Source organism: Rutilus rutilus (assembly GCF_951802725.1).
Source record: "Rutilus rutilus genome assembly, chromosome: 19".
Classification (NCBI taxonomy): Eukaryota; Metazoa; Chordata; class Actinopteri; order Cypriniformes; family Leuciscidae; genus Rutilus; species Rutilus rutilus.
Genome location: NC_140232.1, coordinates 23,950,145 through 23,967,129, shown reverse-complemented (window position 1 = coordinate 23,967,129; position 16,985 = coordinate 23,950,145). Strand labels below are relative to the sequence as shown.

The 16,985-nt window shown below is 36.8% G+C and overlaps 1 protein-coding gene across 2 annotated transcripts in view; it reads left to right on the top strand.

Annotated features, from left to right (window-relative positions):
* The window catches only part of ajap1 (adherens junctions associated protein 1), a 58,111-nt gene that overhangs the window by 28,622 nt on the left and 12,504 nt on the right, over positions 1 to 16,985 (top strand). The window contains exon 2 of one of the 2 annotated variants that reach the window (XM_084390198.1): positions 6,165 to 6,895. In XM_084390198.1, coding sequence (XP_084246324.1) covers positions 6,165 to 6,895 — 731 coding nt within the window. Of the gene's footprint in view, positions 1 to 6,101; positions 6,896 to 16,985 lie in introns of those variants that run through there. The other variant, XM_084390197.1, reaches the window with a different exon arrangement.

The following is a 16,985-nucleotide window of genomic DNA, read 5'->3' as shown; positions in this document are numbered from 1 at the left end:
GACTGTATTAGTAGGCATATATTCATGCATTCCATACATTTTTATAAATACAGACTATAAGAACTGAATTAGATTGGATATCTTCATTATTATGTGTCATTGGAAGTAAATATTAGCCGATTTGATGCTTTCAGACTACCATGGGTTATCTTATAAAATAGATTAGTAATATTTGTAAATACAGATAATTCTACCTGTTCAATTACATTTCCGTTATTTTCACTCTGCTTAGTATAAACCAACTGACTGATCCAAGGATTCAGTCGGCTGTATGAGGATCAGACTGACTCACATTTAAGCTGCCTGCTTATCCAAAATACAGGCATGGAATCCATATTTATTTGCAACACTTCTCTGAAGTGTAATTTAGCTGAAAAATCGGACCATGAGTCATATGTCAGTGAGCATTTGGCTTGCCATCAGAAACCATTCGAGTCTGGTTTCTCAAGTTGCGTTTCTTGTGTCTGGAGAGAGTATGTGTGATGATTCGTAATGGAACGAATGAGTTCACAGCACTTGATTGTCTTGTGTGAAGACATTCACTCATCGGATCTGAACACAGCTGAGTAACTAGTACTGGATGTTCCTGTATTTTCCACCAGCCATATGCTTATCTACCAAATGTCTGATCTCATTAATAATAACCTGGGACAGTGCTTACCATAATCCCTGTGGATATACTGTATAAGGCTTTGCATGTGTATGTTTTTGATATTCCTTTGTGTAACATGTGGTGTCACATTGACAATATGAGATTAAAAAAATTCATTTAAAGACCTGGAAAAGTTTGCGGATTTTGAGCTTTTTTTTATATATATACTTTATTATGCAGTGTGCATGTCACACATCTTACATGTACTTACTATAGTAATAACAGTAAATTATGCATAATTACAAGCAACTATGCCTAAACCAAACCTAAATTATAGGTATTGTGAGTTGCTGAACTTGGTGTTTTTCTCTCCATATATGATCTGTTCTTCCATTTTGTAAACATAAGAGGACCACAATGAAAATTAGCCTTTTTTTGTGTATATTATCCTCAACAGTTTTTGAAATGTTGTATGAACTTTCTTTGTACAATTTTTTTCTTTTATCCTGTTTAATACATCAAACCATAAATATATAGTTGTTACGTTATATATAAATATATAAATACTCAGTATTTATATGTATAACTACCCAGTAACAAGGACACCTTAAAATACTTTTTAAATAAATAAATAAATAAATGTTGTGATGTAAAAAGAATGAAGATGCTGCACAATTTCTTGGTTGTCAAATTTGTGGCGTTGATCATGTGAACCACTGATGGTCAGATGTTCTTGATTCCATTGAAGCCCAAGATGCTCCTTGAATCGTTTCAAATCATGCTGGAGAACATGATCATTAGGTTTTACACAAACTTCATGCAGATTGAGTGCCACTGTCATTACAGCAAAGGTAATCAAACTTGCGTATTAAAAAAGGAATCTGCCTACCTTATGGTATATGTATTACTTAAATAGCTGTCGGTATTATTTGCTGGTTGTAAAAGTACTGTGTGATGTGTTAGTCATGGCTGGATTTTGACATCTAGTCCTGAGAGGGGCAGTAAATGACTGTCTATAAGAGGGAGTCAAATAAGACCGGTTCCACCCTGCAACACTAATCAGAACTGACTGAGCAACACAATGAATCCACGTTAATGTAGAGAAGAATAGGGAAATGTGGGAGAGGAAGGGATGAAGAGAGGGAAAGTTCAAGTAGTCAAAAGAGTGTTCTCTCTTCTCTGTGTAATGGTTAATAAACCCTTTTTATTGTATCATTCCCCATCATTTGTTGTATCTTCAAACTAAGTGTCTGTAACCTTTAGCTTCAGTGCTCTAGGAACAAGTGCTTCTGAAGTTCCAGATTCTGTATGAATCAGTGAAACCACAGACAATATGAAGAGAAGGAGCCAGGCCAATAATTCAAATTTGCTGAAATTGCAATGATCAACAAATGCAAGATGAATGGGATGGGAACATGATATTGGATTACACTGGACTTCATTACAATAGCAGATCTTTTACACAGAAAGACCAAAGCTGTAAGTCCTCTTGGAAATCACAAATAAATCAAATGAATCTGGGTTTAACATTGCCAAAAAAAAAAAAAAAAAAATATATATATATATATATATATATATAGAGAGAGAGAGAGTTTATATTATTATTATTATTCTGAATTGCGGGAAAAAAAATTGCAATTGTGAGATAAAAAGTTTATACTAACTGTTTATATCACGCAAGTCTGAGAAAAAAGTCAGAATTGTGAGTTTGTGAAAGAATTGTGAGTTCATACAGAATGTGTACAATTGTGAATTGTTGTACATTGCAATTATGTTTTCATTTTTTTCATTTTTTTTTTTTTTTTGTTGCGGAAACAAGCTTCCTTAATTTTTCTTAGGCATAGTTTTTGTTACACTGGCTAATTGTTTTAGAAACCACTAAATTATGTTTCATTTATGCATAAAAACTATTTGCAATATATAAAGAATACATGCATTAGAACATATTCTCTGAAAATCTCTATATCTCACAATTTTTCTTCTCATTAAATTGATCGGTTTTATGATATTTAGATAATGTTACTATAGAAAAGAAGATGCTGATCAGGAAAAAAGTTTTTTTTTTTTTGGCAGTGAATAATTTTTTAGCCTGATTTGGTCTAAAGATATTACAATTCTCATATTATTTTGGCAGGTTTTATTGGTGATTTGTTAAATGCTATTGAAATAGAAGCTTGGCATTAGTTTTGGAGATTTCAGGCTTTCCACAGAGCTGGAGTCTGTTTTGCATATCTGACTGGAAGTAGCTGTCTGGTGTGTTTCAAAGATGGCCTAAAAGGACTTTGGTCGAACTCATGATCAGTTCAGTCAGTGTTTTGAATGGTATTCCCTTTAACAGAGCGAGATTTAAAAGGAGATGGTCTTATCATAATCTTTCAGGCTTTTTCAGATCACATATTTTCCATTTAACTTTTTAGGGACTCCCAAGCTGCTTCTTTTAACTTGCTTGTGTCAGGAAATTTGTTATTTTGGCACTTTCATTTATTAAGTAAATTATATATTTCCCCCCCATTATCATGAATATGGATGAGAAAATAAATTATATATTCCCAGTGAGTCTATATTTGTGCTGCTGTTAAATCTAAGCAACTAAGCACAAATCTTATGCAAGCTTGCAAACATAGTAAACAAGAACCTAATGAATATTCAAAAGGGGAAATTCTTGTAGTTTTAATTTATTGTATTTTCTTCTTTATTTTATTTTTTTCAGCAAAACTGCACATAATGCAAGTTTGGTGAGTAAATAAAATAAAGTACTGTTATTCACCAGTTGGCTGGTCATTTTATTAAAGGTGCTCTAAGCGATGTCACACGTTTTTTGGGCCATAATATTTTTTGTCACATACAGCAACATCTCCTCACCATCCGCTAGCTGCCTGTCCCCTGAACACACTGTAAAAAAACGCGGTCTCTGTAGACACCACAGGCTCCACAAATGGCAAGAAAAACAAACTGGGCTAACCCGCACCACGAAACATAACATACTGTTCCAGCCAATAACCGACAAGAAGGATTTGGGGGTGGGGTTTGGGGGGTTAGTGCGCGGATGAGGAGTAGGGAGGGTCTAGCTAGCCTCCGTTTTGTTTGACAATACTTTAAACGTCAACAAGAAGTGACGTCACCCAACATCACTTAGAGCACCTTTAAGAACTTTTACATTGGGTTCAATGCTTATAAATGCTTAATTCAATTAAATCAGTTGTTGGGGAACAAGTTGTGGTTAAAACAACCACATATCTTCATATGAATATTCATATGAATGGCAAGTAATGGGAAAAGGTTTGCCCATGTCGTCTTAATTGGTCAGTATGGCAAAAAGCTAATTTTGGATCCTGAATGTGTGTGTTTGTAGTCTGGAAATTCAAATTGGGTACTTTGAAAATCGGAATAAAAACAAGACCTTTGCTTTGTGGCTGACGTGTTGAATAACAATGGAGAATCTAAATGGGTTGCACAATGCTGAACTGACCCGAATCGTAGCTGATGCGTTATAAGAAAAGAGCAGGGAGGGGTTGTTCATGAAAAAATGTCCTCAGTGTTTCTCACTCTAATTCACACCCTGTCTTGTGTGACTCTTAATTTAGCCCTCATTAATATCATATCAGCCTCCTTGAATTCACAATGTAGCCACCCAATTTCATCAAAAACCAGCGGGCGGGTGATCATTAATAGCACAACATCGGTTCCGTTAAGTCTCCTTAAGTAAATACATTGCTGTTCCTGACAGGAATTACATTCTAATGTAACACATTAGCACTGGGAGTGTGAGTCAGGCCCCTCGGGGTCCAGCCCAATGGGATTGAAGGACCTTATTAGTGGGGTAAAATCTCTGTTGAGTGGCCAACCCAAGGTTCTGACCCAGTTCAGTCAGACCAGATACCACAAGTGCGCTTTTTTCTGAATAACAACGGAGAAAAATGTAAAGAGAGGCTAGAAGAGGGGAAAATAGAGAGCAAGGGCCCTCTCATAGTGTGCTTGAAGAATCCATCTTAATCATGAACAGATGAAGCAGCATGCCAAACATACTCTTAAGTACAGGTAAATGAAAGAGCTCTTTAGATAAAGGGAATTTATTCCTCTTTGGAATGGTGGTTTTATTAACTCTTTTAGTATTTTCAGATATATGATTTTCAAATATTACACTTTATGTTTTGGACTTGTTGGTTCAGACAAGCTGGTTCACCAATAGGTCAGATATCTCAATAGAAATCCATCACCTCTGAACTCAAATCAACAGCAAAAGCCATTAAGTCTAGGCCTAGGTGTGGGCTCTTTAATCCCTCTAAATTAGCCTTTGACCGTGACCAATAGTGGAAGGACAGGAGAGATTACAGAAATGCCTTGATGAAGTCTCTTTCTGTTTGGATCAATAGAGACTCTTGGCTTCTAGACGAGCTGAGGGTATGGCAGCTCACTCCAATGTGTTTGAGGTTCTGAAATCAAAAACAAAACAAACAGCACCCTTCAAGTAGAAGTCCAGCTAAAACAATTCATAGAGGTAGAATCACAGTGGAAATGGGACATTTTATGGTTTGAAGAGTCTGTTATTTTACCAGTGGTTTTTAAACTGGTTTCATGGATCCTCAGGGGACCACAAGAGGGTGCAAGGGTATCCATGAAAATATTGAGAGCAATTGTACAAAATGCTTTTTTATGGCTCTCATAACAATGAAATGTGATATTATTATTATTATTTATTTATTTTTACAACCACCAGTTTGATCATATTACTAGTTCATTCTGCTTTTAAAAGACTACTTAGAAATCATGAGGTTAATTGCTGATATTTGATTTGATTTGACAGCATTTGGGAACAAAATATTTGGAAATAGTTTGTGGGGAAAATGATATAAATATATAATATAATTAATTATATATATTTTTTTAATTTGTACTTAATTTTCTTTAAAAATTTCTCAGTATAATATAAATGGGTTTTCATACATTTTATAGCTATGTTTATATTTAATAAGTCTGTTGCTCATCATTAGATCACTGACAGACACAAATTTTAGGAGATTCCGAAACATATCAGACATTTAGCACAGTTTTAGCCAAAGCAATATACCATGCATTCCAGCAAGACATTTTTTCAATACGTTTAAACCCATGACCTTGATGTTGCTAGTGCCATGAGACCAATTCAGCTACAAGAAAATTTGTTCACAAAGCCAAGTAATTGAAGAGTGTGAGGGTTAATACTTAGAAAGTAAATGTCTTTGAAAACAACATTGAAGTCTGCTTTTAGCATCTAGCTGTTAAAGGACAATCACACATCTAATTAATATTGGAGTTCAATTTATGAAAACTTAGTGAGTCACAGAGCAGAACGAAGCCTAGAGCAAAAATCACTAGACTGGAAAATGGTGTTGGAAATAAGGACATTACAAAGAGTGCCGTAAAGCCCAATCTACTGTAGTCAGTCCTACGATCCCATAAGAGAGTCTTTAAGGTAAAGAAGTTGTGTAAATTATGTCGAGCACGCATACTCTTTCTGTGATGCAGAAATCACGCACTTTGATTGAGATTATCCAATGTGGCTGATTTCTCTCTCTTTTTTTCTGCTCTCCAGTTCCATGGTTGCTTGGAGACCTGGAGGAATGCTGGGATGTAGAATGTGGATCCTCTTCATCCTTGTACATTTCACAATGGATCTGTCTCTGTGTGCACCAGCGGGCCAGGGGCTTACCTTCAAACTACTGCCCAGATCAGTGCCCCGCCGGCAGCCGCACCCTCTGCCCAGCCGGGACACGCTCAACGGCCAGCACTTGAGGACTCTGGGTGTCTTGCTTCATGGTGTTCCCCCTCCCTTGCCATCACTAGGTAACCATGGTGAGCTGGGGGGCAACAAACTGTGGGGGCGGAAAAACCGCCGGTCTCTCCAAAAACGACAACTTTGTTTGGAGTGTAAATGGACCCCCTCCGACAAAGGGAAGTTGGTTGCACTACCGGAGGGGAGTAAATCTGATTTAAATCTGCATTTATCTCGCTCACGGAGGCAGCTGAAAGGGGACGGCTATGACTCCCTGGAGGGGAGGACCACAACAGTGGCAGGATTTATTGACTGGGGCCCCACAGGGGCAGACGAGGTGATTGAGGAGGAGGCGAAGGTGACCCCGAACACCACCGTCACCTCTTTAGCCCCCTCCACCACCACAGTTACCATAACTAGCACTACCACACGCAGCCCCCAAAGGACGTATGCGGTGATTACAACCGTGCATCCTAAGAGGCACAGCACCACACAGCCAAGCAACTCCAGAGTGACTGCCAAACCACAGAAACCTTTTGGGGAGACACCAGGTAGGACATAAATCTTAATGGCAACTGTTATACTTTTATTTCTTTTTTTCATGTGTTTTCTAATCAGTGTAAGATATTTAATCAGCTTTTGGTGAAAGGTCATTCATGAACATGGCACAGAGGTTCTTGGATCACAAACCACAATGCAGTGTATCAAAAACACTGTGTGGGTTCTTTGAAAAACTGTGGGTGGAAAATACTCACGAAGCTGTAATTGGCACACAACTGCCCAGTTATTTACAGCAAAGAAGGTGGTTGAATTGTTGAAGGGCCAAGAGCGTGCAGCTAGCTAACTTTTTTTGTGAAAATATTGGCTTAAAATGTTAATTTGGTGTGAAACACCTCAGCTGATGTATAATTATGGAAAACAAGCAAATAGGGATAAATAACACAATGTACTGATGTTGCAATTTGGTCATTGGCTAATGGGAATCTGGTGTCCAAGTAGAGATTATCACGATTACCAAGTAGTAGCAGGACGAATACAGAGGAAAGATGGCAATCCAGTGTTGGCTCTTTTTTTGTCTGAATGTGAATTGAGATTAAATTTATAATGAACTGGCCACTCATAGCATGAAGAATCGGAATAACAGGAAAAGGAACTGGTAATGACATTCTGGGAAATACAGTGTTCTTCAATGCTGGTCTATAAAATGAAAGTTGTGTTCTGTGATTTTTTTTTTTCACACACACACACACACACACACACACACACACACACACACACACACACACACACACACACACACACACACACACACACACACACACACACACACACACACACACACACATAAATTATTATATATTTTATATTATAATATATAAATGATTATATTTAATATATAATTATATATTTTATTTAAACACTACCGTTTTATATTTTTGAAAGATGTCTCTTATGCTCGTCTAGTCTGCATTTCTTTAATTAAAATCATAGAAAGCTGAATTTTCAGCATCATCATTCCAGTCTTCAGTGTCACATGATCCTTCAGAAATCAATCTGATATGCTGATTTGCTGTTGAAGAATGCAAATCCTGATTCAATTTCAATTGATCATTTCAAATGATCAATTTCTGATTGGGATCAATGTTGAAACAGTTGTGCTCCTTATTTTTGTAGAAACCTTGATGCTTTTTATACTTCAGGACACTTTGATGAATAGAAGTAAAAAAAAAACAGCATTTATTTGAAAAAGATTTTTTGTCTCAATGCAAAAGTCAAACTTTTGATAAATTTTCTGAAGAAAAAAGTAATTCCTAACAACTGTCCTGCAGAGTTTAGCTACAACCCTAACCAAACACACCTGAACAAGCTAACCAGTGTCTTTAGGATTACTATGGCTATAGTTTTTTTTTTTTCAGGGTTGGAGCCAAACTCTGCAGGACAGAAGCTCTCTAGGACCGAACTTGGCTACCCCTGGTATAAACAGTTTTTTGTTATTTTTTTAATGTTGCCTATTTAGTCTTTGCACATGCAGAGGCAGCAACAGGGTTTCTACGCACTTCTAGTGTTACATTTATCATTTTTGGCTCCATCGCATAATCTAGACTAGATATCATGTCCCTGGCATGACAGAGTAGCCTACATATGTTAACCTCAGTATCTGTCAGCTGTATTTGTGTATGCTGGGATGATTATTCTAGTCTCTGTCCTAGAAAGATGATGATTGGCATTAGCTCTCATGTATGCCATTAGGCGGCAATCTGTCCTGTCTGTTTGGTATTGCACAGTATTAGGCTAGTCATCCATTCAATGCAAAGTCCTCTGATGTGTTCCATAAATCTGTGCAAAAGGGGAGAATGTCTTGACACTTTCTACAAATTGGCTTGACTCTAGCTGTGTATGCTGTGCATTGAGATCTGTTATAGCCTGCAAAGTGGGCAAAAGTTTAATGCACAATTAAGTTTACACAAGAGCGTGGATCAGTGGTATACATAATAAAAGACAGATAGCATGACCCCACGTTGATGATTTGCAGAAAAAGATGTTTTAATCCCTTAATTCTACACTACTGTGGAGTTATTAATCTTCACACGTTTTGCACATTAGCATGTCATAGATTATATTAGCTGCAAAGGATATTAACAATAAAGACTCCCATAAAATTAGATTCATGGTGAGTAATATACAAGCGAGAATAGTTTTACGACTCCCCTGAATGGAAACTTACATACATCCATGCATGTCGAATTATATTTCAGCACAAAGGTCAAACTCCAATCAAATGTCAAGGCCTCATTAACCATAGGAATGATTAGCAAAATGAAGTCAATCTGGAGTGACGACAGCAGTGTCATTACATCTAAAGGCCAGCGCAAGGTTTCTCTTAATCTCTAAAGTGCTGTTCCAATAATCCTCTCTGCCTTTCTTCTTCTTCATTTCGTCTGATCTTTATAAAGGCGAAGTAAAATATCAATCGCACCTGACGGTTCACAACCACCCAGTCTAACAGACTAATAGAGGACATTGTAGGATCATTTCAAATATATGTCTCATATATTCCATTCAATTCATTTCACATTTATTTGCATTGCGCTTTTCACAATACAAATCGTTTCAAAGCAGCTTTACAGAACATTCATGAGTCTATGTGTAATAAAAAAACAAAACAAGCTTTTATCCCACTATGATACAAGTGTGTAATTAGTTGCATAAAATGGAATTACAATGTATTTAAAAGGCCTGACTGGCCTGGACATAATATAACAATGGGAGAGTGTTTGAAACGTGTTAATTATTTGTTATTTTTGCATTATTTATTTATTATGAATCATTTTTGGCTGGCCTGATTGCTGATGCCCTATCTGGCCAGTGCTGTAGGCTATTACTGTATCATCTCATGTTTGTTGACCGTGCAAACGTAAAACATTTGGTTTTCTAGAGTTGCAAATTCTGCTGACTTAAATATTAGGCTGGCTATCATACTTGAGATTTTAAAATGGCTAAAATAGTATTCAATTAGTATCAATTAAAAATATATATAATAAATAAAATTAATTTTTTTGTTAAGATGTTAAATGTAAAAAATGAATGACACAAAACCGTATGGCTAAAAATAAAAAAATATTATTTTTGTGGTGAAAATGTTGACATGGCAAGTTAAAATCTCAACTTCTGGGCTCAAAAAAATGAGCTATTGTACCAGTGTTACCTTATATAAATATTTTGCCTGATATAAATCATTTACTGTATATAAAAAGTGGATGCAAATATGCTGGTTAATGCTGGTTATTTTGTGCTTTGCGGGAACCCTGAGGTAGTGGCTCACGTTCGAGAACTGTCACAATTTTTGCAGTAAGCAGTTTAATCTAATATTTGCCGCTAAATTAATTTGACTGTTTTGTGTTTTTTTATTGTACATTTTTATGCTCCTGGGTTTATAAGCAAGTGTAATGGGTTCCTACAGACAATACTGCAGTGTTTTTGCATATTTGAATCATCTGGTGAATAGGAAGAATAGCTGTGTTAATTGCAGTTTTAATACAACTGAGGCGTGAAAATTGAATAATTTGTTTGCTGCACACAGTCCGTATAGCTTTTTTTTAAGTTCTATTTTGCCATGAAAAAAAAAAAAAAAAACTCGTCAGTGACTCCAACAAATAACAAGCAACCTGAGAATATTAAAACTTAATGGAACTGCAGATGGAAAAAAAAGAGCTTGCTGATAAATAAATCCCTGAACACAATCATTCACTTCTACACTGTCCACATGGAAAGAGTAGTAAAAACATCAAATGCTGCATGGTGTCTCTTGAAGGTCTTATATTTGTCTCAAATGTGAAGTGCATTATGTAGTATGCTGCCTTGGCATGCCTTTCATATATATACATATAATAGTATGAAAGTGAGTTCTATATAGTGCCCTTAAGGAATGCCATAATTATCCATCTCTGTCGAGCTACAGGCGCAACTGTCTGATGAAACGAAATACCTATCAAGGTGAAATCTCTCCGCTTCCTCATTCAGCGAGCATCCCGGGTAAATTTAGCCCTTCGTAAACACCTGGACCAGTACTAAACTGCTTCTGACATATAGAGTAATGGGGGGAAAATAAGCAATGGGCTTTGAATACAAAGCTCTGGAGCATTAGACATGCATACGAGCGGGTGTTCAGCTGAGTTTATGTCAGAGCAAGGGAAGTGCATGGAGGTCAGAGTAACTGTTCACATGCCAGAATTAAATCCAGGACTCCAACAGCATCAAATCCTTTCATTATGGGATTATAGATGTTTTACCATAAGATTGCTGTAAAATTTGTTATCATTTACTCACCATTTGTTCCAAACCTGAAGGACTATCTATCTTCTGTGGAACACAAAAGAAGACATTCTGAAAAAGAAAAAAAAAGTTTGTCCATGCTATGAAGTTCAATGGGGTCCAAAACAACATTTGAACTTTTGAGTTTGTGATTATGGTACACTTTAGTTTAAATTCACATTCTCACTATTAGCATGCATATTACTGGGATATTGGCTGTTTATTAGCATATATTAATACTGTATTCTGCATGACCATATTCTACATTCCTTAATCCTATACCGAAACTTAACAACTACCTTACTAACTATTAATAAGCGGTATTAGGAGTTTATTGAGGCAAAAGTCCCAGTTAAAAGTTTGTTAATGCTGAGAATTGGACCCTAATGTCTGTGGTTGCTGATGTTGTATGACCATATAGTGAATTTACGTATGCAACCAGGGACAACAGCTAGTTTCTTTCCATTTTCATTATATCAAAAAGAGCAGCTTTTATTCTACAAAATACCTCGTTTTTGATCCACACATCAAAAAAAATAAAAATAAAAATAAAAATAATAATAATCATTTAGGTTTGGAACAAATATATGATGACAGAAATTATTTATTGGATGAAATATTTCATAAATTTTCTTTTAATAGCGGTCATCTAAGACAGTCTAGAAACCCTTCACTCAGTTTAATGATGAACTATATCAAGCTTTTCCCCAAGGACCATTGCCTCTCTACTGTGTGCAATGCATCAAGTTCAAGCTTCTCTCCATCAGCTCATTGCTGACTAGACTATAATCTAGAGTCACGTATTATTCCTGCTGGTGACAGCCTTGACTTTGCAGGTCTGTTGATACAGCACAAGGCAGATTTTATCGCTGCAGACCAAACATGATTCAGCTGTTTACCCATCAGTTTGTCTGTGTGTGTTTGTGATTGTGTATGTGCATTCAGAGAGGTCAAGGTGTGGCTGGTTAGCTTAGTCCAGTTAGTCCCTGTTTGTAGGGACCGTAACTTCACCATCTTGTTACACCGTCTTTTTTTCCATTGATGGCCAACCCAGAGTAGCAATTATTTATTTATTTATTTTTGTAAGCAACATTTACATCACAAATAATGAATTATTTTGCTCTTTGTATAAATGGAAAAGTGGAAAGTAAGTGAATTAGAAGTCAGCACCCATGAGCAAAGATTTCAAGTGGCATACTTTCAGGGGTCATATACCTGCTGAGATGAATAGAAATTCGAACAAATTGCTTTCTCCTGGTTTTATAAACGTGCATACCTGCGTATGTGTGTGTCCTTTGTCTCCATCTAAGATTCTAGCATTAACATGAAGATCACAGATGGAGCCGTCAGGTTAACAACGTGCGTGAGTTGATTAAAATGCCTTACAGTCCTGTTGTTCAGCACTGCGTGCTTGTTATCACGTCCCCAGGCTCAAAGGTTAATTGAACATTTAATAAGGAAAAGTCACAATTATGCATTTATCCAAGCCATATTGTGCTTAAAAGTTAATGGTTGGAAAAAATATTTTTGTTGTTAATTTAGTGAAATTATGTTGTGATATACAAATAACTCCTAATAACATTCTGCTCAATGAAGAGTGTTCAATGGTAAAATAAGATTTATAATAATTACTGGAGAGCTGGAAATATCATTTCTATGTTCCACTCAAATGCATTTCTCATCTAATCCACACCTAATCCTTCTTTTGTAGATGAACAACAGTAAGTTCTATTTTACTGAGGGGAAATACTGGGTCTAACCTGGGTGTTGAAACTTTCGCTAAACCACAGCTGTAGTTGTAATTGTTTGTTACTTTTCAAAGGAATGTGTTACAATATTGCATTTCTCATTATAAATAGTAACATCTCATTTTTTTCTCGTCATAAGCTCTAATAGACCGGGACTAGTTTTCCAGGGTGACGTTATTTACTTTGCAAATGTAATCCTGTTCGAATCTGCCAAGTCTGTGTTTTTCTCACACAACCTCTGTAAAACCTCCAGAGCAAATTTCCTACTGTTTTTCAAACCAACGGTCCTCTGAGAAGTCTAATCCTGTCCGAATGCGAATGTCTGGGGTTGCTGATGTTGTATTATCCTAACGCTTCTCCTCGGGTGTTTTTTGACTTACCTGAGCTACTGTTTGCCCTCAAATCTTCAGCAGAAATGTAAATCAAATTATCGCTGAAACTGTGAAGGACTGCCCAAGTGCCCATTTTAATATCAGTGTCATGTAAGAGTAAGATTTCTCTGCTCATTTATGCAAGTTTATCATAAACAGCCACTGCTATAAACTCTATAGGGTTTTTATAATACATTAAAATTATATCAACACATAATAAATGAAAAGATATATGTGATGCATGCAAGTACAGCACATGACCTTCTGTAATGCCCACATCAAAACACACACTCCCACCTCTGTAATAAACACAGACATGTTTGTCCTGTCCGAAACGGTACATGAAATCCTAGAAGTAAACTCGAGTGATAAGACCTGTAATTCAAAGTCGTTTAGAAAACTATCCCCGTCCGAATAGGTTTATAGTTTGTAAGAAATTATATACAGTATAGGCTATACTGAAAAGGTATGATTTCATTCAGATATGATATTTTAAAAAGACCAACAGTATGATTGTGTTTAGTTTGACTGCAATCAAACTCTTAAAGTGCATGTCAGCGTACTGTCTGCTAAACGTGACACACACACACACTCACTAGAATTATAATACCCATAATGCTCACATACTATAGCTCTTCAGTTTCTCCCATGGGGCATAGAGATGTTTTAAATTGTGTTTGCAATTTCGTGTTGCGCATGTTATTCATATGCTATTTTAAGGGCGCATGCTTGGCCATAACCAATGTAGTGTGTGCACAATGCGCATACACTTTGCTTATCTTATCTACACACAGACGCAGCAGTTTTCATTTTTAGAAAACCATACATTATTACAAGAAAAAACATTAACACATGAGAGAAATCATTGTTGTGTCCATGAAGATGTGAAAAAATCAACGCATTCTCATCCTAGGGCGTCATATACTGACGCTTTTGACATTTCGTCTACATCGAACGCACATGGCACCCTTTAGCGTCAATATGACACGCACAGAGCTTTGTTCGGTTATGGGTAGGTTTAGGTCTGGGGTAGGGTTAAGGTTAGACCGCTAGGAGGCGCCTTCTGGCCCATATCTATCTGCGTCTCATATTGACGCTAAAGGGTGCCATGTGCGTTCGATGTAGACGAAATGTCAAAAGCGTCAGTATATGACGCCTTGGGATGAGAACGGGCTAGGCATAATTCTAGCTTACACATTTATCCAAATTATTATACACCTGTTTAACCGAAGCTAATTTGGGTGTGTTTCTCCATCTCCAATGTCACTTCTCTTTGTTTTACGGCCCTGACGAGAACGTCGGTCTCCTCGGCTGTGAACTGCTCCTGGCGTGCACCTGGCAAATCCGCCGTTATATTAGGAATCCGCTATAGAACAAGTGCGCCTGCTCTTAAAGGGAATGTGAGATGACGCTCTGATTGGTTTATTTCACGTTACGTCCAAACCACACCTATGAATAATGAAGCTACTTCAGACCAACCCATTTTAGATTTGCGTCGGGCGCAAGAGTCATTTATCCCGCCGGTATAATAGCAACAGCGCCCAAGACCCGCCCACAAAGTTACTTGCGTTTCGCGCTTGATACTTGCGTTTCAGATCATTAAAATAGGGCCCGTGGTGTTAATGACAAAGTATGTAAAAAAAAAAAAAAAATTCAATATTGTCAAAAATGACAATAGTTATAGATCTACACTATGATTTTACAGAAGACAACAAAAGAAATGTTAAATAAAAAAAAAATAAAAAAATGTTACATACACTTTTACCTCCATTCACACTACTTGTAACATATTACATCCAATGATCTTCCATTGTGCCACTCCACCCTGGACGTTATTATTCTGAAAGAAAGACATAATTTTAGGCCTACCAGATGACCTAGTATTGTAGCCGCATACAGGGTTTGTGAGATGTTTTAAGGTGCACTGACTTAGGTAAATTGCTTTAGTTATTGCTTTCAGTTTGATGTGTTCCAGTTTTGTTAAAAGGCAACATTTTCCTTGTCAAAGGTGTGCTAAATTCACTCACAAGTCCTTAGGGATGTGTCTTACCTGCATTGTAATACATGAACTATAATATTTTAGAAGTGCTGTCTTTCTCAAAATTGTTCATCCAATAGGACCGTTCGGTTTCACTGAGGTAAACCTTTTAAAGATGTGATAAGCTCACAAGGCTGCTCTGACAGACAGCTGTGAAGTAGTTCCATCCAGGACAACTTCATTATCTGTTAAGTAATACAATCATAGAGTCTACTTTGACCACCCCTCCCTCCCGCACTGTACAGAGCGATTGGATTATACAGGGGAGCCTTTGACACTGGGAAAAGGCATTTAGAATAATTGCTTTGGATTTTTTTTTCTCTCTTTGCTCTGTTTCTCTCGGCCTTCTTGCAGTAAGGGTTTGGGAACGCTGTAGCTCAGTGGAAGTTAAGTGAGATTGACACCCTGACATCTACGTTAATTGGCAATCGTGAACCATCAGCAGGTGCGATGAGAGTTTTCCAGCGATCAGGTGGGGCGTGTGGGAGGACAACAAACGGAGCCAGGGGGACAAGGTTAACACCAGGAGGAGGAAAAGACTTCAAACACTTTCTCCCCTCTACAACTCCAATGCATTAAAAATTAGAGCTGGATATTTGCAGTTTGTGGGTGTCGGTTGGTTTGCAGAGATTTTTATCCAGCCTGTTTCCACAAATGAATGAGAGAAGGGCACACAGCAGGAGTCAACAGCTCTGCGAACAGAAAGCTGATGCAATCAAACGTAAATGTAGCTTGATTCACAAAGAGCTCAAGGATGTAACTGATAGAGATTTAGTCATTCTCACTGGTCTGCGAGAGGAGAACTGGTGCAGAAATAACAGTTTTTTTAATAATGCTGTGCAAATAAGGTTTATACATGAGAAAGCCTGTACCTGCATTACTATTCCTATTATTGCCCATGAATAAGTTACGATTCCATTCATAAGTGGAACCCTCTCATTCACATCCATTTTTCGGTCTACACACTTTAAAAACTTCTATAAAGAAGTAATATTCAGTGGCCATGAAGCACATTCTGTTCCTCTGCTGAATTATAAAGGATCATTCTAGAACTGTGGGCTTTCTGTGTTACATCACACTTGTTATAGGACATAACATAAAAGAAGAATGTTATTTTATGTTCCTCAGAAGAAATACTCAGAAAAATGTTTCCATCTCTGAGTTCATTATATATAAAATATATATAAAAGAAATGTTTCTTATATTAGAATGATTTCTGAAGGACTGAATTATCAGCAGCCTCACAGGAAGAAATTACATTGTATTGTATTAATATGTCCCATTATTATGGTTTTACTTACTATTTCTTTATTAAATAAATGCAGCCTAGTGAAAAAAACAAGACTTATTTCAAACACTATTTGAACGGTAGTTGGCATAGAAATTCTTATATAGAAGATAAAAGTTTGCAAAAATAAACAGTTAAAGAAGTTTGTTCTCACTAGAAATCATAATATATAAAATATAAAAGCAGCTAAAGGGTTAAAAAGCCCCCCAGCCTGTGGGTTAAAGGTCCATAAGATGTCCTCAATAACTACTGTATATTCCTATATCTGTCATTAGAAAGAGGGGTGCAAGAGGGACTTAGATTCTGAATTTGGCTTTCCACTGCAAATCCCCATATTATGGAAAATGCATAATTGCTTTTAGAAAATGATTTAAAAATAGATTC